Source organism: Camelus bactrianus, chromosome 2 (assembly GCF_048773025.1).
Source record: "Camelus bactrianus isolate YW-2024 breed Bactrian camel chromosome 2, ASM4877302v1, whole genome shotgun sequence".
Lineage (NCBI taxonomy): Eukaryota > Metazoa > Chordata > Mammalia > Artiodactyla > Camelidae > Camelus > Camelus bactrianus.
In genome coordinates, this window is record NC_133540.1 from 29,208,425 (window position 1) to 29,234,594 (window position 26,170).

General features: G+C 33.8%; 1 protein-coding gene across 6 annotated transcripts in view; it reads left to right on the top strand.

The window, feature by feature from the left end:
• LRBA (LPS responsive beige-like anchor protein) overlaps nt 1-26,170 on the top strand; it is a 620,528-nt gene that overhangs the window by 431,001 nt on the left and 163,357 nt on the right. For all 6 annotated transcript variants that reach the window (XM_074377442.1, XM_074377438.1, XM_074377451.1 and 3 more), the window contains 4 exons: nt 2,306-2,423; nt 4,574-4,676; nt 14,856-14,971; nt 19,455-19,567. In XM_074377442.1, the coding sequence (XP_074233543.1) occupies nt 2,306-2,423; nt 4,574-4,676; nt 14,856-14,971; nt 19,455-19,567 (450 nt within the window). The remainder of the gene's footprint in view (nt 1-2,305; nt 2,424-4,573; nt 4,677-14,855; nt 14,972-19,454; nt 19,568-26,170) is intronic.

The window sequence follows — 26,170 nt, forward strand, 5'->3', positions numbered from 1 at the left end:
AGAGAGTGCTCGCCAGTGGTACTATGTGGCATTTAGATCTAGGTGGGCAGATTCTCCAGTTTTTCCTGAGAAACCATAAATCTGAACATTTATGTAAAGATTCATTTTCCCAAGTACTTTTAACTACTTGAAATTTTGTTAAAATATCATATGGCCTGTACAAAATTAATTTGGATTGTATATGGAGTTTCAGTTGCCATTTGTTGGTTCATGTAATCATTTAAAAACACCTACTTTGTGCCAGTCCTTATTCTAGAAGGCGGAAATAAAGTGTGTGCAAAGTCTTTGGTCTAGTAGAACTTAGGCTCCCGTACTGGAGTGCTGAAGAGGCAGTATACAAGCAAGGAAACATTGTAATTTCTGGTACTGATAAGTATTGTGAAGGAAACCTGAAGAGTTTGGGGTGGGATGAGGTGGTAAGAGAGGAGGTGGGGTTTAGATCCTATGGCTTCTCTAAGGAGGAGACATTTGAGCAGAAATCTGAATGTAAGAATGCCAAGTCTGTGAAGATCTGGGAGAAGAACATTCCATGCAGAGATGAAAGCAAGTATAGGGCCCTGAGGAAGAAGGAGTTGGGTTCATCAGGCTTTGTAAACAATTATAAAGAGCTTCAGAGTTTATTCTGCATGTGACATGGATCCACTGGATGATATTAAATATACAAGAGATGTGATGTGGTTTATATTTTAAAAATTATTTTCTTCGGCTACTCTGGTTGTAGGAGACTCTACAGGTAAGAATAGAAGGAAAGAGACCACGAAGGAGGCTACGGCAGACTCTGGAGCTTGGGCAAACTGGTTATGGTGTGAGAGACGGGTTCAGGCGACTTCTGCTTTAAAAAAGTCTTGAGAGTAGTGCCCATTTTTTTTGTCTTCTCTTTTTCTGTTAATTCCTCTTGATCTCACGTACATAGGTATTGATTGTATGAAAGAGCTAGTAGGATTTTCTCTATCACCAGTTTTAAAGCTGAAAGTGTGATTAGTTGTTTGGGACTTTGAGTTGTTTTGTTTTTCAAAAAACACTGAGCCTAAGAATTGTACCCATTCTTTCATTTCTAGATCCTGTGGTGCCAGAGATAGAATAATATCTGTAGAAAAATCTATATATATACTTTGCGAATTAAATACAGTTGCTCACTTCCCCTCATTCCCAAAACCCTGCGTTTTACATTGAGAAATACAGGTTTTTTGCAATTAAGATCTAGAAAATGGAAATCAGTATAGATATGAACATTTGTGTTGGATAAATTCTTTCTATTCATTATTTTTCCTCTCTTTGCTTATCTCATCTTTGTCCCAACAATGCAATATCATAATCAAATGTCTTTTTATTTGTATTTTTTAATGGTGGTTATTTTTGAGAGATATATCTTAGTTGTTTAACTGAATTTTCTTTTACAGATTTTCATCAGTTTTTGATGGCAAATACATTTTTTTATTAATACTATGTGAAGTATTGATGTGGAGAAATTCCATATCTGGTTTTCCTTTAACACTTTCCTAATTAAGCTTTTGAAATGAACTTTTTTAAAAACAAAACTTGAATAACAAAGCAACAAAGTGGCTTAGGACTAAAGACAGGATTACTTTGAGTTGGCAAAGCATTCTAAACCACTGCGTCTGTCACATGGGATGACAAGACTTGTAACAAGTTACTCTGACAACCACCTACTCCATAGAGAGATTATGCTGAGTTCATTTGCAGGTTTGTGTTTAGCCTAGCTGACAAAATGATACTTAACCTCTTACACAGTCAGTCTTTGTGCTTCCTAAATGAGCGACTGTTAGCTTAACAGTGACCTTGTAAGTGTGATTTTTCAGTTATGAGCTTAAATATGTATTTTTAAAGTACGTAAAAATATTTAGGGGTACATTATAATCATCTTATATGAAACTGAATTTTATGAGTGATCTATAAGCCTGTAGGATATCTTTTTGAGGTCTTTCTCCTTTTTAAGGTTTTGTCTAAAATTTTACTTCTTTAATGTGACTCAAAAATTAATGAATAATGTAATATGTATTTCCCGAAAAACAGTATTTTACATCATTGCTTTAAAAAGCCCCAAATATATTTATAAGTAGATGTTTTATAGTTCTGTTCTGTTTTTTTTTTCCATTTAAGCATCTTTTCCATAAATTTCAGTCTATTTTCTTAGTCACCCTCCAAATTAATTCAATAATTATTTATTCAATTCTTAGAAATTCTTTTTCTTAAAAGGGACTTTTCTGTTTTAACTGGCAGGAAGAACAAAAAAAAAAAAATTCTACTATTGTTACTTACTTGGGATTCTTTTTTTCCTCACTAGATCCTGGCATATACAGAAGGGCTGCATGGAAAATGGCTGTTCACAGAGATACGATCAATCTTTTCTCGTCGTTATCTTTTGCAAAATACAGCCTTGGAGATCTTTATGGCAAACAGAGGTAATATGTCGCAGACGTATATTGTTACAAAGCTAACCGCCATCTCCCAAAATTTCATTTTTAACATGCCATATTGTTTCCATTTAGATAGAATTTTGTAGCCTACTCTCTGCCCTGTTGACCTCTTTTTCAAACCACGTGCATCTTCATGGTTTCCCTCCAGCCCTTGGTCATTCTTAGAATTATTTGTAGGAGTTTTATTTTTCTGACCAAATCACAGATTAGTGCAAGGCTTTATAAATATGAGGAATAACTACCCATTTAATCATTTGTGGAGTTTGGATGTCCTCAACGTTGCTCTGACGCTCAAACTCCTTCTGGAAGGTGGCTGCATTTCGAGAGGGGAGAGGGTAATCAAATGATTCATACATTTATTTAATTTTTTGTCTAATCTATTGCCATTTATAAAGGGACCATCAGAAAATGGTACTGAACTGTCCTGGTTGCTTTGTATTACATCATTCTTGAAAGAACTAAAATTCAATTTGTGGGTTTAGAATTGAACTTGGTGAAATTCATTAAGGCAAGAAGGAGAGACAAGGTGAACTTGAAGGAAAAAGCATTGCTGGGTATGAGTGGAGGCATACAAGGGACATTATATAAAACTCTATGACTTATTTTACATACTCTTATATAAATAGATTGAAATTTTGTTATTTTCTCTGTCAATAACCTACAAGTTGTCATTTTAAAAATCTACGCATAACATATATTCCATACATTTTTTTAATGAAATCGTGTTTCTCTAGGGAGTACAGATTTCTTTAGGAAAAGATGTTTTTCCCTTTCATATTTGGTCTTCTCCCACACACATACCTCTTCTTCTAATGTAAACATTATTCTCCCAGGCAAATAATCAAGTGACTGTTTCACACTTTAGTTCAGTCTGCATTCTTGCTGTTCCAGAGGGGTCTCAGCCTTACAGTATTTATTACTTGCTCATCCTCATTTATTTTCCTTCTTTGAAATTTCTTACGCGTCTTTGCTTTATATCTTTGTACGTGTGTTTTTCTGTTGCCTTTCCCTCATGGCCTTGGTCATCTGCCATAACCTGAGTTTTTCTTTTTGTTTTTTTTTTTCTTCCCTTATATTCAGTATAATAGTGGATATATAAGGAAGCTTATTAATAAGTTATGTTGGATATACACATGATAGTTCTAAATATACTTTAGGTTCTTAGTGAATGATCATATACTTACTTACCCAAAATGTACCTAACATGATGTAATGCCAGTGTTTAAAAACTACACCAACCTCGATGAAATGTTTTGGTTTGTAGTATTTTTTAGGCTAGATAGAAGGATCATTTTCTTGATGAGTACTTGTAGATTATTTATGGTACTGAAATAGAAATTAATATAATTAAAATTTCAAGATTGACCAAATTAATATCTTCTAAATTCCCTATCATGATTTTATGACTTTGATATTTTCATATTTTTAAGAAGGATAAAATTTTATAAATGACTTGTAAATTAACATTTATATTTTGAATATACTTATATATATGATGTACACTTATTGATTGTCTCAAAATGTGTAATTATTGAAATAGCAATGATTAGAAAGCATTTAAATTTAATCATTAATCATAGAAAAATTTTTTCTTCAAGTCACACATTGTTCTGAATTATATTAACATATAAAGCATAAACATAAACATTGTAAAGAGAATTATTTCTTAAGCTATTCGTCATTAGCAATATAACCAACAATTTAACAGCTATATTTGTAGCCTTTTTGGTATTAGATTGTTAAGTATATAAACTTAAAAATTTAAAGTTTTTTATAGAAATTCATAGATATATTTAAAAATATATATATATTATAACTTATAAAAAATTCAATTCTGTACATTCAAAATTGTAGCTTGATAAAATCTCAACATCATGTCACATTAATGCAGCAATAGTTGATATAACTTCTGACAGTATTTAGAGAAGGAACTATCTGATAGTTTATGAGTAAATGACTATCATTTCTGGCATATTAATATTAGAACTTGATATATACTATAATAAAAGTAATATGGTAAAAATTCTATTTAATAGATACCTGAACTAAGAGTAAGCATTTTATTAGACCAAGAAGTCAGTTTTCCAGAGAGAAAACCATATTTTATTCTAATTTTTAAAAATTATTTTTCATAGTTGCTGTGATGTTCAACTTCCCAGACCCTGCAACAGTGAAGAAAGTGGTTAACTATCTGCCTCGTGTTGGTATTGGAACCAGTTTTGGATTGCCTCAAACCAGGTACTGTTCTATATGAAATAAATATGGAAAATAACCTATATTAATATTTGTTCTTATGTATTTTGAAATGCATGACCTTTTGTGCTTCATAGTAAATGATGATTATTAGTGTATTGTTATATTTTGAGTCAAATGAACTTCTGTCTGAAGAAATGAGAAAAAGAAGAACATATGTATAGCAAACTAAGCTGAAAAAAGAAAGTAATAAACAAGGGAATTTTAATGAAGAAGAAATCAAAAACAATAAAGAAAAATCAATACAATGGAAAGCTATTTCTCTGAAAAGATTAATAAATGTAATAAATATCTACGCATGACTTAAAAAAAAAGATACACTGCTAATATCAGAATGAAGGAAGGGATATCACTACAGATCCTAAAGATATTAAAAATAAAATCAGGAAATATTATGAACAAATTTATGCCCCTTAATTAGACAACTTTGATGAAATGAGCAGATTCCATGAAAGACACAAACTGTCAAATCTCACTAGTGGAAATAGGTAACTTTAATAGCTCTATAGAGGAAATTGAATTTGTAGCTTAAAATCTTCTAACAGAGAAAATTCCTCACTTACATGGTTTCAGTGGCAAATTCTGTCAAATGTTTAATGAAGAAGTAATACTATTTCTGGGCAAACTCTTACAGAAAATAGAGAAGAGGGGTAAATTTCCAGAGTCATTCTAAGAAGCCAGCATTACCTGAATTCCAAATCCACAGCAAGGCATTACCAGAAGAGGAAGCTACAGACCATCTTGATTGAAAAGGAAGAAATAAAACTGTCTTTTTTAGTTTATGTACATGACTTAATGTGTACATTCCCAAGGAAACTGCAAATTTTTTTTAAAAAGCTGTTTGAACTAATAACGAAGTTTAGCGATTTTGTAGCGTATGTAATTTTATTCCTATATAGTAGTAATGAACAATTGGAAATTGAAATTAAAGAGTATTTAAATAGTATCAAAAAATTAAGCATCTATAGATAAAATTGAAAATATTAATATTTGCTCTTTGAAAACTGTAAAACATTGTTTAGAGAAATTAAAGAAACCTGAAAGTGGAAAGTTGTACCATACCATGTTCATGAATTGAAAGACTCAATATAAGTATGATGTTAGTTCTCTCCAAACAGATCTATGGGTTCAACGATTCTATTCAAAATCCTAGATGGCCTTTTTTGAGAAACTGACAAGCTAATTCTAAAATTTAAGTGGAGCAAATATCTAGAGTAACTAAAACAATTTGGAAAAGAAAAACAAAGTTGGAGGCCTTTAACTATGTGATTTCAGGACTTAATGTGTTTTGTGAAATAGACTTAAAGAGCAGTAGAATATAATAGCATCCAGAAATAGCCTGCACAGAAATGATCATTTTGATTTTTAACAAGGATATCAATCTATGTCTATGGGAAAAGATAGTTTTTCCAACAAATGGTAGTCAATGATTGGATATCCATATATACAAACACATAAAAAAAAAAAACCCAAAACAAACCCTACAAACCCCACCTCATCCTTTACCTAACATATAAATTAACTCAAAACATAACATAACCTAAACATAAGTGCTAATGTAAAACTTCCTAAAAAAAAATACGAGAAAAATCTTTGTGACTTTGAGCTAGGCAAAATTTCTTAGATAAGACTGAAAAAAAAATCATTAATTGACCTTTGAAATTAAAACCATTTGCTTTTGAAAGACACTCTTGAGAAAATGAAAGGATATGCTATCAGCTGAGTTAATATATTTGTACAACTTAAAAGTGATAAAGGATTTATATAAAGGATATATAAGAAGCTGCTGCAAGGAGGATATAGTTCAAGTGGTAGAGTGCATGCTTCCCATGCACAAGGTCCTGGCTTCAGTCCCTGGTACCACCTCTGAGAATAAATGAATAAACCTAATTACCCTCCCCCACAAAAAAAGTTTAAAGATTAATTTAAAAAACTATTAAAAAAAAAAAAAAAGAAACTCCTACATTTAATAGTAGGACAAACAACCTATTAAAAAAAAAACCAGAAGATTTTTTACAGATACTTCAGCAAAGAATAGATATAAATATCAAACACATGAAAAAGTGCCACACATCATTCATTAGTCATCGAGGAAACGCCAGTTAAACTGCAATGTAATGTCATGGCCCAACTGTTAGAATGACTTTTTAAAAACATGTAACAAGAGCTAATAAGAATGCACAGTACCTGGAGCTTCACATGTTGCTGATGGGAAAGTAAAGTGGTGGCCACTTTGGAAACAGTTTTGCGGTTTCATATAAAATTAATCATAAACTTACCACATATGCCAGTAGTCTCACTCAAAGGCATCTATGGAGAATAGAAAATAGGCCTATTCATGTGGTGACCTGTTCATGAATGTTTATAACAGCCATATTTATAATCACAAAAAATTTAGAAATAGCCAAGATGGTCATCAACTAGTGAATGGACAAATTATCATATATCCATCCATCCAATAGAAAATACTGCTCAGCAGTAAAAAGGAACAAACTACTATTACAGGGAACAACCTGGATGGATTTGAGAAGTGTTATGCTAGGTGAAGGAAGCCAGCACAAAAGACCACATACTGTGTGATTCTATTTATATGACTTTTTGAAAAAAACAGACCACTTCATCAGGAACTCTAGAACCAAGCTAGTAGGAATACAAATTAGTATAGTCACTTTGGAAAGTTTGCTAGTCTTCTTATAAAGTTAAATATACATTTAATTTATGTCCTGTCAGTTCGACTCCTAGGAATTTACCCAAGAGTATTGAAAATATATATACATACATTCACTTGTAAGCAAATATTAATAGCACTGTTATTCATACAGTTCCAAACTGAGAACATTTCTAGTTCCATCAACTGTGCATGGATCAATAGATTGTAGTGCATCCAGGCAATGAAACACTACTCAGAAATAGAAAGGAATTGACTACTGATACATGTAACAGCAGGGATGAATCTCAAAAGCATCGTGCTAGGTAAAAGAAGTGAGGAGGCATCGTGGCCTTCACACATTATAGCCATGGGCTATGATTCTATTTATGTGAAATTGTTGAAAAAACAAAACTGTATTGTGATAGAAAGCAGATCCTTGCCAGGAGCCAGGAACTGCCAGGGACAAAGGAATTCACTGCAAAAGGATGCCGGGGACCATTTTGCAGAATATCTTGATTGTAATGGTGGTTATAGAAATAGGTATATCCAAAACTGATTAAACTGTACACTTAAATTTGGTAAATGTTGTTTTATTAAATTTTATCTCAACAATTTTATCTCATTGCAAAAATAGGCCCTATATTTAAAATATCAGTTACAAAAGTGCTCATTACATACTCATTTTCAAAAGTACCATTATTTAATATGTATGATAAATCAGATAAAAAGTTTTTATCATTTTGATAAAAATTGATTAGACTTTGCTGTATGTCGTATTTATTGCAATTTTTTCTCTGTTGATATAAATATCAACTCCATATGTTAAGGATTTTGTAACTACAGTATATTTAATTAAAACTTTTATCTTTAACCTCTGATAAATCAGAGTTCAAATATTAACTTTGTGTATACATATGGACTTAATAACTAGTATTTATATTGTTCAAATTAACTTAATAACTACTTGAAAGGAATGTTAAAATGCCAAAGCATCTCACGGCACAGGGAATTGGGAGAGTGTGGGGTTATGCCTCTCTTGCCTGTGTGCTGGAGTCAGTTGGCTATCTTTAAAGAGAATGACCATTAATTGTTTTCTTTCTTAGTAGATATTAACTCATCATCAATACAATTTAGCTAACTAATTTAAGAACTAGGAAAAGAGTGAATAGCATGATGTTTCTATTGATTGATTGAAACATATTAGCCGTAGAAACTTAGTTTACTTTTAGCATACCTAAGTTTGTATTGATTTGAGCTGTTTCTAATTAGTGTTTATTTCAGTTTTTTTAGTTTGTATCTTATGACAAATGCAGTTGAAATAGAATCAACAAATAACAGTCAGGATATTAGTAGGGCCTGCAGTCATTCTGGGCCAGAGGGCTTTCCAAGAGGATGTGCTCCCATGCCTCTTGTAAGTAGGACTTGGTTCCTTACCAAGTCTGCCACTGCATAGGCTGCTTGAGTGTCTCCGTGACAAGGGAGCTGACTCTCCCCAGAACAAGTGATCTGAGAGAGAATGAGGCAGAATCCCCAGTGTCTTCTTATGACCTACCTCGAGTATCACATGCCATCATTTCTGCTCCATTATACTTGTTACAAGTGAGTTATTAAACCCAGCCCGGGCTCCAGGGCAGGAAAATCAAGCTTCATCTCTTGTAGAGAAAGTATAAAAGAATTTGTGGACATGTAACAGGTTACAACTTTTATAAGAGGCCCTTCTGAATTATTAGCAGTAGTTGCTTTACAATGCCAGTAAAGCTTTTGATTAGGTAATTTTATAATTTAATGAGGAACTTCAGGGTGCAGGAGGAAGCAGCTCAAAATGGCATAGTAGATTTCCTTATCTTAATAAGAAGTCCTTTTTCCTACTGATTATCCCTTTATTTTTTAAAAAATACTTTTATCTATCACCTAATACGTATTATCATACTTAGAAACTTTTTGTCATGTTTTCCCACAGTTAATGAAAGCTAAAAGTCTTAATTTATTGAGTCAGTCATGTAAATAGATCTTTAACACCTAGAATGTCTCAGTCATGTAATGTACAACATAGATATCATCTTGCCCAAAGATGTTTAAACAAATATGTAAATAAAATTTTAAAAAAATGTGTGACAGGAAGGATGTACTTAGGGTGTTGGGATACTGATTAGTGGAGTGGAGATGAAATGCTTTGGATAAGGTGGTCCAAAATGTCTTCCTGTGTGACTTTTACATTTTGATTTGAAGGAATAGAGTCAGCTAACCTTTGAAAGAGTGAATAGCATGTGTAAAGGCCCTGAAACAAGATGGATCTTCCAATATTTTAAGGAATATTGGAAGTCAAGTATCACTGGCACTTAGTAATTTTAGGAAGAGAGTGTCAATTTGGAGGTGGGAGCTTATTGTAGAAATTGAGGTGAGATGTGATGCTGATAGTGTAGTTGAAGACAGACGTCCTGTTTAGAGGCTTTGAGGAGATAGAGTTTATGTGACTTGAAGGTTAGTTAAATTTGGAGTATGAGAAATGGAGGTGTCCAGTGTGTCTCCCCAAGTTTCAGCTTGAATGGCCCAGTAGCACTGACTGAGATGGGGAACACTGGAGAAGGAGTAGTTGTATGTGTCCTTCCCCCATCTCCCCCAATGGTTGGGGTTGGGGTTGGGTTTAGGATTGTGGGGAGAAGGTGAATGGACTGAAAAGGAGAAATTTAGTTTCAGATCTCTTGAAATTAAAACCCTTGAGAGATGTCCAGACTGAAATGTTGAATAGGAAGTTGAATATAAGAAGGTATATCAAGATCTCAAATGAAAAGTGTGGTAGTTGGGAATCATTACCATTTAGATGAAATTTGAAGCCTTGAGAGGGAATGGAGTCATCTGGGGAGAGACTGTAGAGTGGGTAGGATGAACTGGGGCTACGTTCTGGGGAAGGGCAGCATTGAAATGTTAGGTAAATGAAACAGAAAAACAAAAACAGGACGGGCTTGAAAACTAGGAAATCCAGGAAAAGGTGTTGCCAAAGGATGACAGTATTTAAAGAAGATAAGATTTGATGACAAATCAGTAAGACATTGGCTGAAAAATGGCACTTACTTATCGCATCAGCAGTTTTTGACTGCTGGGGGTTGAGTGCTGGGAGTGCGTCCATTCGGTGTCAACAAGCTCTAGCTGGCCAGCAGGCCCGTGAATTTGGTTGCAGTTTATGGGCTGCCTCTCTTGGTTCTGGTTTGAGTGTGAGACTTCTGAGTTGTCAGTCAATAGGACTGATGTGGGTAGAGACACTTGTATTAAATCCTGACCTACTACCAATGGCAAATGACAGAATTAGCCCTACTATCACTTTTCTACCTGTAGCTCTTCTTGATCTGGAATATTCTCTCTGACACTTTATAGTACCCAACTGTATAAGCATGTGCACATCAGTACCGGTCATAAGCCATACTGGTACATGGAATTGGCCCAAAGATTCTACCCGCAGCCTCATTTTAGTTTTCTCTTCACTGTGAGTTTTGCCCAACCCTGTCACATGATTCAGGCATTTTTTTCCCCTGCAGAAACACTAACCAAGTGTTAGACATGTGTAATCAGGGATTATAACAGCTACCGAATCATCTTCTCTTGCAGTTTGAAGCTTGGTGTGAAGTACAGGATGAGGCAGAGATAAGGCTACACGGGGAGACTGGAGTAGTGGGGGGTGTTTTTCTCCTTTTTTCCTTTTTCTTCCTTTCTTTTTTTTTTTTTTTTCTCCAGGGTCTGTGCCAGTTTCTCTCCCTTACATACCTCCCTGCCTCTAGAGTGCCTGAGCTTAGAAGCTTCTTTCTTTCCACAAATGCTGCTGCAGCTCTTCAAAATAGTCCTTGGTACTTTGGGCCACTTCTGCACCCAGCAATTCTTCCTCCCATGGTACTCGGAAGGGCAGTGATTCAGGTTTTTGTATCCAGCAGAGCTATAGCATATCAAAATTTATGGGATGCAGCTAAAGTAGTGCTTAAGGGAAATTTTTTAGCTTTAAATACCTATATCTGAAATCCTGAGATGCCTATATAACACAAGTGACCTATGGTCCCACCTTTAGAAATTAAAAGAGCAAACTAAATGGAAAAAAAGTAGGAAGAAATGAATAAGGAACATTACAGCAGAAATCAATGAAAAACAAACAAAAAACAATAAATAAGATCAATTAAAGAAAAGCTGATTCTGGGAAAGGATTAATAAAATTGACATACTTTAACTGCCTAACTATAAGAAAAAGACATGTCATAAATTACCAAAATCAGAAATGAAAAAAAAAACTTCCTACTGATCATATAGAAAATAAAAGAATCAGAAGGAAATGTCCTGAACAACACTGACCAACAAATTAGACAGTTGAGGTGAGATGGATTTCTAGAAAGACAGAATTATCAGAATTGAGTCGAGAAGAAATTAAAATGCTGAATAGACCTATAACAGGTAAAGAAATTGAATTAGTAATTTAAAAATCTTCCCACAAAGAAAATGAAGTCCCAGATGGCTTTACTGGTGAATCTTACCTAGTTATATTAAAAATTCAGAGACTCATCCGGAAGACAGAGGAATAAGAAACACTTCCCAACTCATTCTGTGAGGTGAATGTTACCCTAATACCAATGCCAGACAAAGACATCACAAGAAAAAACTATAGACCAATATCCCTAAGGAACGCATAACACAAAAATCCTTTAAAATGTTAGCAAACCAAATCTAGCAATATATAAAAAGGATTATGAAATAGCCATATGGATTTTATCACAGAATTGCAAATTGGTTTAAATCTGAAAATCAATTAATGTTATCTACCAGTGTAATAGAATACTGTACCGAAAAACCACATGATCATCTCAATAGGCACAGAAAAAACATCTGACAAAATTTAATACACATTCGTGACTAGAAACTCTCAACTGACTAGGAATAGAAGTGAATTTCTACAGACAGATAAATAGCATCCATCAAAACGCCCCACAGCATACACTGTACTCAGTGCTGAAAGACTGAATGCTTTTCCTCTAAGATTGAGAAGACTTCAGTCTTCCATTCTTACCACTTTTATCAACATTAAATTGAAGATTTCAGCCTGTGTGATAAGAAAGGAAGGAAAGGGGAAAACCGAAGGCATTCAGATTGGAAAGGGAAATCGTCATTCCTAGATGACAGTGTGTACAATTTTTGCAGTGAAAATGAAAACATGACTGTTAGAACATAAAGACAGACATCAGTAACTTGAGACATTCCCTATTCATGGATCAGAAGATTCAACATGATTGCCATGTCCTTTCTCCCCAGATCTGTAAATTCAACATAATGCCTATCAAAGTTTAGTACACTTTTTTTGGACATTGAGAAACTAACACAATGGATCTAGAATTGCCAAGACAACTTTGAAAAAGAAAAACAAAATTAGAGGACTATCACTATCTAATTGCAAAACTTACCATACATCCACAGTGATCAATATTGTATGGCATTTATACAAGGATAGGGATACTAATGAATAAAACTAAACTCAGAATACAGAAATAAACCCTTGCATTTATGGTTAGTTGCTTTTTAATAAAGATGCTAGCACAATTCAGTGAAGGAAGGGTAATCTTTAAATAAATGATACTGAAACAATTGGATAGTCACATGCAAGAAAATAAACTTAACACTTACCACACACTATTCACAAAAATTAACTCAAAATATATCATAGACCTATATTTAAGATCTAAAACTAAAAAATTTCTCAAATAAGATAAAGGATAAAAGCTTCATCACTTTCATTTAAGCAAAGAGTCCTCAGATGTGACACCAAAAACATAATTCATAAAAGACAAAAATTGAGAAATTGAATTAATCAAAATTTGAAACTTTTGTGCTTTAAACACATCACTAAATATATGAATGCATAAGTCACAGACTGAGAAAATATTTGTACATCATGTATCTAATAAAGGACTTATATCTAGAATGTATAAAGAACTTTTGTAACTCAATAATAGGACAGAAGCAACCCAACTAATGAAGGAGGGAAACATTTCAATAGTCATTTCCTCAAACAAAATAAACATGGCTAATACATACATGAAAAGATGTTCAACAGTGTGCATTAAAACTATAATAAGATACCATTTTACACTGACCAGAATGGCTATGACAAAATATACAATAGCAAGTATTGGCAGAAATGTGGAAAAATTGGAGCATCCTACATTGCTTATTGGAATGTATAAGTGAAAACTGTTTGGCATTTTCTCAAAAAGCTAAATATAAACTCAACATACAACCCAGCAATTCCACTCCTAGGAAACTATCCTAAAGACATGCCAGCAAATGTTCATCAAAAAAGTGTACATGAATGTTCCTAGTAGCATTTTTCGTGGCAGGTAAAAACTTGAACAATTTAAATGTTTATTAACTTGTGAATTGATTTAAAAAATGTGTTATATTCTGTATTCATACAATGGAATACTATTCAGCAATCAAAAGAAGAAAGCTGTTAATACATGCTACCAAATGGATGAAAACATCATAGTTAGTGAAAGAAGCCTGATGCGAAAGATTACATGATGTATGATTCCATTAAGTGTTCAGAAAAGGCAAGTTTATAGAGACAGAAAGCAGATTGATAGTTGCTTAGAGCTGGGGAGAGGAATGGGGATTAACTGTAGAAAGGCACAAAGCAAGTTTTTGTAGTGATTAAAATATTCTGAAATACATTGTGGTGATAATTGTGCAACTCTAGAAATTTACTTTAAAAAGTAGTTGAATAGTACACCTACAAGTGTAAATTTCATGGTATGTAAATTATCCATTTGTAAATAAAGCTTTAAAAAAAATAGTTACCTTGTCCTCACTGGTAAGAAGAACTGTGACAGCATAGTTCTCTGAGATTCTGGGCTCCAAATGAAATAATTCATCCTGCCACCTATTTGGTATTGGTCAGTTGTATCGTTTGTTATTTACATTGCCTTGACAAAACACAGAAAACTTGGTTTTTTATTAAGCTATATAAAAAAAAAATAGTTTCTCTTACCTTTACCCTATCCCATGAATAAACACCTAGAGTTAGAATCCTCTTTCCCCTGTTACAGTGGGTATGCAAACGTAATGTTTAAATTTATAATGTACAAATATGTTGTCTTTAAGAGATGACTATTAAAATTGATAAAGATGTGAATACAATTTTATATGAATTTCTCAGTTAATAGAATTCCTTTTATGTCTTGTATGAATTATTAGTCGTACTATTATTAATCAACATTTATGGAGCCTAGATATTATAATGGCTTTGTAATGACAGCTTACCTTAATGAACAGAACATGGACAGTAGACCGGTCGCTAGTCCAGATCATTTGTTTTATCATTAATTGTCAATCGAAACATCTCTAGGATTCATTAGTATAACATGGATAGAACTTCTCAGAAAAATACAGCTGCCATTTTAAATGAGCACAGATATTCATGATTTATTATCATAATATAGTTAATCTGAAGTTTAAATTGATTCTATGTCAAATTCTTTTTCTTGCAGGCGTATCTCATTAGCTAGTCCACGTCAACTTTTTAAAGTTTCTAATATGACCCAGCGATGGCAACACAGAGAGATTTCAAATTTTGAGTACTTGATGTTTCTCAACACAATAGCAGGTAATTTAAGCTCAGATGTTGACTTATTTCAAGTGATAAATTATTCATTGTGGTATGATTAGATTCTTTTCAGTACTAGTATAAATAGGCTGTTTTTATTTTCATTATTACTACAGTAATACCTTATCAAGACTGATTTGATAATAGAGTTTACAGTTGTACATGAACAGTTGGCTACTTGAGAGAAATTAAAAATGGGTATATACTTTTTAAAAAATATAAAATGAAAATGTTCAACTATTTAACATAGGAAGAATGGATTCATTGTGAAATAGTAGGAATGAAAAACCAGATAAAATTTTAAGAACCTATTAATAACATAATTAGTAATATATCATGTAATGAAACAATGAAATACAACATAGAGAAAAGAAAACTGTGGGTAAAAATTTAAAGTAAAGGAATATTTATATTATGACCCATATGTGAAAATCTGAAAACTAAATGGTCCTGTACAAGGTCTGTAATCATGTAATATTACTGATGATCATCCATGGAAACTGTTCACTTTGAAAGAAAGTAAAGAATAGAAATGTGTCATTACTTTTCATATGTGAAAATTAGAAGAAAGAAAGGAAGGAATACAATTGGGAGACATTTGAGATTCAGTTCAATGGGCTGACACATTTTATATTTGAAGCACAAAGGAAATACAAGGAGAATAAGACATGCTGTTTACTCTCATAGAAATTATTTTAAGTATGAATGTGAGCATTTCTGTGATTCTCGAGCAAGAGACACCTCCAGATTCAATAAGAGATACGAAGTTCCATGAGGATTAAAAGGGCAGAGAGAGGCTGCAATTGTATCACGTTCATTCAGTTGGTGGGAGTAACAAAAAAGTCAGGAAACATGACATGTTTGTGTAAGGATAGATACTACTTTAGCTAGCAGAGCAGGTGGCTGGGAGATTAGAAGCCATTCTGTGTAAAACTGAAGGCATTAGTGAACTTAAAAGATAGCAGGGGTGGCGGGTATAGCTCAGTGGTAGAGCGCATGCTTAGCTTGCACGAGGTCCTGGGTTCAATCCCCAGTACCTCCTCTAAAAAAAAAATCAATCAATCAATTAATTAATTCACACCCCAAAAAAACAAAAACAAATTAATAAATAAATAAAAATTTTTTAAAGATTGCAAGAAATGAAGTATAGGTAGAGAACAATTAATGGTAGGGAGTGTGTGTGTGTGTGTGTGTGTGTGTGTGTGTGTGTGCATATAAAATACATATTCATAAAGGTATAATGAAAAAGAAAACCAGAAAGGTAGTCTGGAGACTTTCTTATGGAAGATTTTCTGTCAGTTTGAAAGTTAGCAGTAAATTCACAGGGAAAGTTTTGTAAGTTTTTGAACAAATGAATGATATCAGAACTGTTTGTAAAGTTGAAAGCAATATGAAGGATAAATTGAGGTGGAGAGGGTCTAGGCAGAGAGCAAAAGTTAGGCAGCAAATATATGTAAAAAGTAATGAAGGCCTGCATTAGGCGACAGTAGGAATTAAAACAAAGGATTAGATAACATAAGAATGTACAAGGTACAAACCATTTGACATTCAGCTGACTTGAATGTAGGGGGTAAATGAGAAGAAAGTGTCAGAAAAGACTTCCAGGCTTCTAGTCTGGAAGTGTGTGTGATGCCATTAAAGGAAAAAGAAGTTGGAAGAATTAATCTATGGAAAGATGATGATTTTGCTGTTGCTGGCAAGACATGCAAGATAAGATATCAAAAGGAATTGTTGGAGTATAAGTAAAAGAGGGGATATGGAACTTAGAGGTAGGACATGGAATTCCACCTGCGTGGAGAGGAAATCACCGGGAGAGCTGAGGGTACCAAGCCAGGTGATACAGGAAGCAGTGAGATAAGGTCTGGGGAATGCTCTTGAGCATGACAAAAAGGAGGGCAAATTATTAAAGGAGAGAAGAAAATGAGTGATCCCAGAGGTTGTAGACTTAGTAGGAGGAGGACTAAGGGAAAGCAAACATATTGAGACACAAGGGGAAAGGGGGAGGGAAAGGCCTTGGCCACTGTACCAAATGTGATGGAGAGGTAGGGGAGAGTTACGAATGAGTACAGGCCATGCTTTTGGCATTGGCATCTTAGAACTTACTGGTTACTTTATAGGAGTTCATTTTCAAAACAAGCAAAAAAGTTTGATTATAAGGCCGGAATGGTTGGCGATTAAATGAGAACATTAGATACAGATTACAGCTTTCTTGTGTAATAGTAAAGGGAGATGGGTTAGGCAGAGGAGAGAAACCATGAAAGAAGAAGAGAGAGGAAAATCTAACAATTCAAGTTATGAGGGAGGTATGTTCAGGAGCTCAGACAGAAGAATTACACCTTGCAGAGAATAAAGATGCTGTTAGAGACGTGGAGAAGAGGGAGTATCAAGGAGAACTGGAAGTTCAGGGCTCACACTGAGGAAGTCTAAGATGTATCAGTGAGGAGGATGATCATCTCACAGTCTGTTGAGGGAAAGGAATGAAGAAAGTTTGAACAGTTACATGGATTTTAGCGGGGGTTATATAACTAGTGACTGAAAGGATTTTTAAGTAGTAGAGACAGGAAACTATATAGCAAGTTTAAATGGACATATTTTACATGTGGTAAATCAGTTAACCTGTAGATTGCAGTGATAATTATGGAAAGCATTTATGAAATGGTCTGCTCTCAAATAGCTTTTAGTGAGCCTACAATGTCTTTTTTAAAATTTTATTTACTTACTCATTTTTTGGCCAGGGGGTGGGGGTAATTAGGTTTATTTGTTTATTTTTGGAGGAGGTACTGGAGTTCGAACCCAGGACCTCGTGCATGCTAAGCATGCACTCTGCTGCTTGAGCTATACCCTCCCCTCTGCCTACAATGTCTTTTAAATGTATCCCCTGGATATTCTTTTTAAAGACTCAATCATTTGTTTTGGATGGTTTTTATATGCACTAGAAGCTAGGGTAGAGTCTCCTGTTATTTAATGTTTTTTTAAAGTATTGTCTGTGATACATACAGGTTCTCATGGTATCATGACACATTTCCCAAGAGACAGTCAGTAGGCATTCAGTAACTATATTCTGAATTTAACTTAATTAGTAGAAGTCTGTTCACAATGAGTAGGTGCATACTCTTTTTTTTTTTGTAGGTACTATAAACTTGAGCAGATAGGCTAGAATGAGGATTTTACTGTTTACCAACATCTCAATCAGAAGAAGAAAATCAAGGAGAAAAAGGGCATCAAAATAGACTGCTTTTTGCTGTTAAGTTCAGTAATTTTTTCTGGCAGAAATTAAAATTAACAGAAATATGTAGTGACATCATTACCTCTGAATTAAAATTGTCCTAGTTATTTAGGTTTTGTAGGACTGTTTCCAGGTCAGTCAAGGAAGAACTCTGTTCTTGAAGCCCATGATGAATAGAGTGAAAAAAAAAAAAAGTTAAAAACATCTAATTGTAGGGAAGGCTTAGATACCAAGGGTCTGTGTGGAGAGCTACTGGAATATTTGGCTGTATGTTTATATGACATCCCTACGTATTTGAGAACTGGAAAAAACTGGAGACAATAGAATATCATACACGATAAGAAGGGAATTCCAGCAACATTACTGTACTTGTCTCTCTTATATTTTAGCCATAAAATTCTCTTCATGTTAAATCTAAATGAAAGTACGTCATAGGCTAGTAAAATGGAGTCAAAAACCAACATTTTTACTCCTGAAAGAGTGATGCCATCCACTCTGCAGCCTCCCTGGAGTGGCAGTATCCAGACAACTGCCGTTTCTACAGGATAGTCTACCTCATCCTTTGTTTTATTCATATTTTTATAGACCTAAATGTGTCATTGAATGTCACTAATTTAGAAGAAACATAGGAGAGTATGTGGCAGTATTTAGGAATGAGGTAAGCAACACTGAGAATGCTGTCCATCATTTTCAGAGAAGCATAGAATTTGAAAGCTGTCACAGAAATTTGAGAGTTATTTAGAATAGCCTCATCATTTTACAGATGAATGCCCACAGGGGTTAAGTCACCTGAACTTGGTTGATTAGTTGGTTCATTGGTTGGCTAATGAATGGCAGAGAAAGGATGCTGGTTTTGAAAAACTATGATTGCAAATTGTTTTTAAACTTTTTAGTAGAGATTATTTAATTTGGTGCACGCATTCAACTAATACAAATAGTTAAGTATAATTTGTAAGAACTTAATGTGGGCACAGAGTACCTGGATTTGAACATAGTTTGACCATTACTAGATGCATAATTTGGGGCAAGTTATGTAAACTTTTGTGCCTCAATTTTTTAATCTGTAAAATGAGTGTGATACTAATAACTTCATAGGGTTACTGTGAAAATTCAATTAAATAGTGAACGGATAGCCCTGGGAACAATGTCTAGCACTCAAAATTGTTGTTCTTGTTATTTTTGTAAAGTGTATTCCCAAATGTTTATCATTTCATTTTATTATTCTAAATTAAGAATGACTTGCTCTCCCTCTCCCAGGACGGAGTTACAATGACTTAAATCAGTATCCAGTGTTTCCCTGGGTCATTACTAATTATGAATCAGAAGAACTGGATCTTACTTTGCCAAGTAACTTCAGAGACTTGTCCAAGGTAACTTCTTAGTACTCATCAGAAATACTATCTTGCATATAAAAATAAATTTGATTATCTTTCTTTTAGTTCATTTAAAAATATTTTAGTATAATTATAACTTTAATATACTTTTTAAAAATTATTCTCACATTTAAAACTGAAACATTTAATATGCATGGTAAACTCAATAGTTATATTTTTTCTCCATGTGCATTTAATAGTACAGTGTTAGCACTTGGTAAAAGATATGAAGAAAATCATGGAAACATCTCACCATACTCCTCTGAAAAGACAAGTCACCCCTCACTGCTCCATGTCTCCTAACCCTCCACCTCTTGCCCTTCTCTGATCCATTCCTCACTAGAACAAGATGGACCCCCTTTAAACCTACTTTTGAATTGTATAAATTCGGTGCTTAGATACCTCTTGACTTATGAACGCAGAACGCACCCTGCCCAACTCAGAGCTTTGCCTTCTCTGTCATTAATGTTCGTCTCCCTACCTTGTGAGTGGCTGACCCTCTCAGTCCTTTAGCAACACCTCCTCGTGGGGACCGTTCCTGACCACCTTCCTTCCCTGATATTCTGCTCTCTGTTTCTTTCAGAGCACCTAAAATACCCTGCATTTTACATATTCTTCTACCTGCTTGTTTTGGTTCTTCCTGTTTCCTCACTAAGCCCCATAGAGTTCTTGGTCACCATTATTTCTCCCTTGCCTAGCACAGGGCCTGCCATTCAATTAATGTGTGAAATGAAGTCATTAACAAAACATATAAGACATTTCCCTCAAGTTCTAATAAATTAATTTTAAGTATGTTGCATTTTTAAATGTAAAACGTGTAAATAACAAAATGAAAATTGGCCCTAATTTATCACATATCAATAAGGTATAATTACATTATATATACATATACACATACATACTGGTTTTTATTTAAGTATTTTCTTATGTCTTCAGGTATTCTTGAAGAACTTTCCTTTTCTGTCCTGGATTATTAATAAATAGAATATCCTGAATCATCATTTTGTGATAAAAAATAGGGTTGTATATCTCTTTTTTTCTTTTTAGCTTTTTATTATGGAGAATTTCAAGTGCATACAGAAGTAGACAAAATGGCATAATAATATATTTTCATTCTCATGTACTAATCACTCTATTCCAATAATTATCAACTCATAGTTATTCTTACTTTATCTTTACTCTCATTTTCTTTCCCTCCCTCTCTTATTACTTTGAAATAAGTCCCAGACATCATATCATTCCATTCATTAATATTTCAATGTGTACTTCTGAAAACTCTATTTAAAGCACAACCATAAAACCATTAGCAAACTTAAAATATTAACAATAATTTCTTATTATCAAATACCCAGTCGGTGTCACATTTCCAATTGAATTACAACTTTTATAATTCTATTTAGTTTGTTTATTCCAATCAGGATCCAGAGAAGAACCACACATTGCAATCAACTGATACATCTCTTAAGTCTCTTTTTAAGTAGGTTTCTCTTTTGTTTTTAATTTTTTTCTGATTTTTTAGCTGAAGAAACACACTGTCTTGTATATTTTCTCACACGGTGGGTTTCACTTATTACCTCTTTGTGGTATAAACAAGTCTTCTATATTTCTTATAAATTGGTAGGTGGTTGCAGAGTTCAGAGAATTCACATTAGATATTTTTGGCAAGACTGCTTCTTAGGCAGTTTTTTGCATTCTTCTGTCAAAGGACACGTAATATCTAGTTTACTTTTCTTTTGTCATATTAACAGCCATTAATACTGAATGCCTGGACTCATTAGTTTAGTAAGCATTGCAAAATCATGATATTTAAATTTTGTCACTTTTATTTCGTTTATTATTGGGAATCATTCTCTAAGGAGACACTTCCATTCATCTGCTGTTAAGCTTTTCAATAGTACCTCAGATTGGAAAGGCAGGATAAATGATTCTTTTTATATGCCAGCTTTTAAAACAATGAATTGGTTCCTAGCACCCTCCAATGGAACCTAATTAAAAAATATATATCTTTATGAACTCATAGACTACAGTATTTTTGATGTTTCATTCTGCTGCAGTTAATATTTTTATTAATGATCACTTGTTCCTGCCTTGACCATGGGGAGCTTCTTCAAGTTACTCCTGAGTCATTTTGATGTAATCTTAGTAGTCTTTGAAAACTTCCATGCTCTCTGGTGTAACAAGGTGCTCCTGTCTTGACCCTCACATTTTCTGGTCTAGTTCTAGAATCATTTATTTCTTTAGGGAACCCTAGCGGGAACCTTTTTAAAGGGTAATAATATCTGAAAAACCAGTTTGGTCTATTGTGCTTGTTGCTACCAGATTTGTCATTATTTCTAGGCCCTTTTAAAGAGACCTAGGAAAAAATTTAAGATGAAATATATCATGAGTTGAAACTGATTCCTCCGATTTAAATTTAGGATAATACTTCCTTTAATGTATAAGGAGTACTGAGTCCTTGCTCCCATCTGTTTAATCTTTTTCTTAAAGCTCTTACTTTAGAAATTTCTAGCAGTACCTGAAGAATGTCCGTATATTCCACAGATCCCACCTGGACATTCTTTGTGCTTGTCCCCTGCCTGTACTTTCAAGAATTGTTGCTCCCTCATCCTTCTACATAACTCTGAAGTTCTCAGAACATCAGACTTCTTGTTCTTAGTGCTGACTTATTTCAGGAATATACATAGTCGTTTCTCTTAACTCGTTCAAATCCGTTTTGGGCCATAGTGAAGTATTTAAATAAAGTTCTACTGAGTACCCAATCGTAGCAGAAGTACAAGGATCTAAGTGATTCACAGTCTCGATCTGAGGATCACTGCCTGCTTTCTGCAGGGACCAGTCCACTCACCAGATCCAGTTTCCTTTGCATGGAATCCAGGGACTTCCACTTTTCTGTTGTCGCGGGAAAAGTGTTCTGTTCTTTACCTATCCCAGGGCCCACCCTCTTGCCCCGGCTTGGTTAACATTACAAATGTTTGGGAGTAACTCTTAATCTGTAGCCACAGGATATAATCTGCTTCTTCACACAGCCCAGTCAGAGCAGTCATCAGTGATGTCAACACAGAGGGTAACATTTTCATCATGACAAACAGTGGTGTTTAGGTACTGGCCGTGGCCTCTGTGATTACCACCTCTTCTCCTCTGCCCACATCTGTGCTTCAGTCACCTGATCCTGTAGTGCTTCGTGTTCTCTTTCACCTCCTGTGTCTTTGCTGTTGCTCTTTCCTTCATCTAAAATTTTGTACTTCCTGGTACTCTGTGTAGTTCTTTTATAAAACATTGCATAATTTACTATAACTTTGCATATTCTTCTCTGTGTTTCCTATTAAGGGAAATCATGAATAGAAAGATTTAGTTGTGTTAATTTCTATATTTCTGGTGCCTGGTGTAAAGAACTAAGAAATTGTAGAAGTTTGTCTGTCTCCTTTTTCACTTTTAAAAGAGAGTTTTCAGTTTGAAAAGGAAGCATTATTTGTAGGGTTACCTATCTGATAAGGGATTAATATCTGGAATATATAGAGAACTCCTAAAACTCAACGGTAAAAACCAAACAACTTGATCCAAAAATGGATAAAGGACTTGAATAGACAGTTCTCAAAAGAAGTTATACAAATGGCCAATGAGCACATGGAAAGGTGCTCAGCATTAATAATTTTAGGGAAATGCATATCAAAACCACAATGAGATACCATTTCACACCCATTAGGATGGCTGTAATTAAAAAAAAAAAGGAAGCATAAAATAACAAGTATATAGAATTAAATAAACCTTAGTACCTAAAAAATAATTGAGTTTAGAATTAACTACATTATTTTAAGTGAAATAATCATACCAGATATTTGAAAATTGTACTTTGCATGTATAAAACTGTTTCCTTTATGAAGTATGTCATTCCTGTTAGTATTAAAGTCTGCTATAATGTTTACAGTGTGATTCTGTTTTCAAATATCTGTTTATACACATGTTTTTAGGAATGCATCACATACATAAAATAAGCTGTATCTATATGAAAAATGATTATAATAGAATTATATTGAAACTTTTCCCATAGTACACGTTTAGCAAACATTACTATTTGTTTAAATAAACTTGTGAAATTGAAGAAAACATTGTATGCAAAGCTTAATTTAAAACAGAAACAGATCTTATCGTCATTCTTAAGTAGATAATATAGCCTGACTAGCTTTAAAATGTATTAAGTTATTTATGCATATTTATGTGCATTTAATTTCCCCAAAGCTGGTTTTCAGAGAAGCTTTAGTAGCTTTGATACAAAACTACAATTTTACTTGGTACTCTCTCCCATGTTACACTGGGAATTCTCTTTCTGAAGCCAAATTAATATAGTCAACACTCTTCTGTATTATTTTTCTGATCATTCTCTTCGAAAAGAAAAAGTCTGAATGGGATAATGTAAAACATGTCTTCTTGAAGGTATCAACGTTTATATGCAGCATTTCCTTATAATAATCACAATATAATATTGTCAGTCTGTTGAGAAGATCAGATTTATTTTAATCTGAAAATCCAATGAAAGTTTAGTATTTTCTTGTATTGAGAAAGTCCTCATTTACCGTAATGGTTTAATTTATTCTTTAAAGATGAAAAAAAAGTAGAGATCAGTTTTCAAGTTGGTATTTTTTTTTCCTCCACTTTTCCTGTTGTTGCACCACTAGTCTAAAATTCTGACTGATGAGAAGACAGGTCTAACCATGCATAGACTTTGGAGTGACATTAATCCATATTTTACACATACACATTGATTTTTATATTTTGACAGCCTCCGTGGAAGAGATAAGAATCAACATTTTCTCTTTTTTTTTCTTTATAAGAAGTTATAATTAGGAACAGGAATACATTTACAAAATGTCATACCATAAAAACAAATCATGATGGCTGAGTATTCAGTACCAGAGCCTCTTTGTGGATTAGGAAGATTTTTTTGTGCTTTTGTGATTTTTTTTTTTTCTTTAGTAGGAAATTAATTGTGTAAACCAGTTTCCTAAGGGAGGAAAATCAAGGTAATCAGGTACAATCATTTCTTTTCTAATTAATCAACATAGTTATTTTGGAATATTTAATATATATACCTAGGTACTTATTCCAAAAAAACAAGTCGTTCCTGGATTGAAATGCAATTGATAAACATTCATTTCCAAATGAAAACTTGGTTATAAATTTCAAAAGGTAGGAACATCCCACTTTGTCATTGTTAACTAATATTTATTGAGGGCTTGCTGTATGCAGGGCTCTTATTTAAGTATATTACATGTGTTAACTCTTTTAACCTTCACAAAGACCTTATTAGGTAGGTAACATTATTGTCTTTTACAGGGACAGAAATTTAGACACCATGAGATTAAGCAAGTTGCACAAAGTCACACAGCGAGTGGACAGGACTAGAATTTATACACTAAGCCAGTGTTTTTCAAACTGTAGTTCACAACTAGCATTTAAAAAAGTGAATAGAATAGTATAGTATTACATTAAAAAAAGAAAATACCAGTGTGCATCATGTACAGATCTACTGCTTGAGGAGTATGTGTGTGTGTGTGTGTGAGTGTGTGTGTGCAGGGGCACTAGGTTATGATTTAAAGTGACATATTTCTTTTTTTTAACATTTTTTATTGATTTATAATCATTTTACAATGTTGTGTCAAATTCCAGTGTACAGCACAATTTTTCAGTTATATATGAACATACATATATTCATTGTCACATTTTTTTTTCTGTAAGCTACCATAAGATCTTGTGTATTTGTCCCTGTGCTATACCGTATAATCTTGTTTATGTATTCTACAATTTTGAAATCCCAGTCTATCTCTTCCCACCCCCCGCCCCCTTGGCAACCACAAGTTTTTATTCTGTGTCTGTGAGTCTATTTCTGTTTCGTATTTATGCTTTGTGTTTTTTTGTTTGTTTGTTTGTTTTTTTAGATTCCACATATGAGTGATCTCATATGGTATTTTTCTTTCTCTTTCTAGCTTATAAAGTTACATTTTCTTATTATGAATTTTGACCCAGAAAGTTTGGGAAATGCTGCAATATGCTATACTGCTTCCTATGTATCAATTGCTGAGTCTGTTTTCATGTCATTTTATCAAGTTGCCTTTCACTCTCATGCTGAAATGCATGGTAAAATACAACCAGCATTCTACTGCTTGAAAAAGGAAAGCTTTTCCAAATTGCCTACTCTTGGTGTGTTTGTCCCGGGTTATGCCGCAAGCTTTTCTGACTAAGCCTATTATATGAAAAAGCTGAATGTTTGGTTAAATCTAGAGAATGCCTGATGTCACCACTTGACTGTTCATTTGTTCTTCCATTTATTGATCATTCGTTGAGTGATAGCGGGTGCCGGGGACTCTTAGTTTCTGGAGATTGGAAAGCATAAACTATTCTCAGTTCCCATCCTACTGAAAAAGAAGCTGGAGATTGAAGGAGGGGGAAACAAGAATGGCCAAGGTATAATCAAGTGTTTTATGATTATGAGAGCTCACATTCTTAAAATGAAGGGAAATACTGAAAGAGAGAGTTCGAGGTAGAGAGAAAAGAAAAATCATGCGTTTTCCAGCTTTAGAATGCAGGCACAACGTGAGCTGTTAC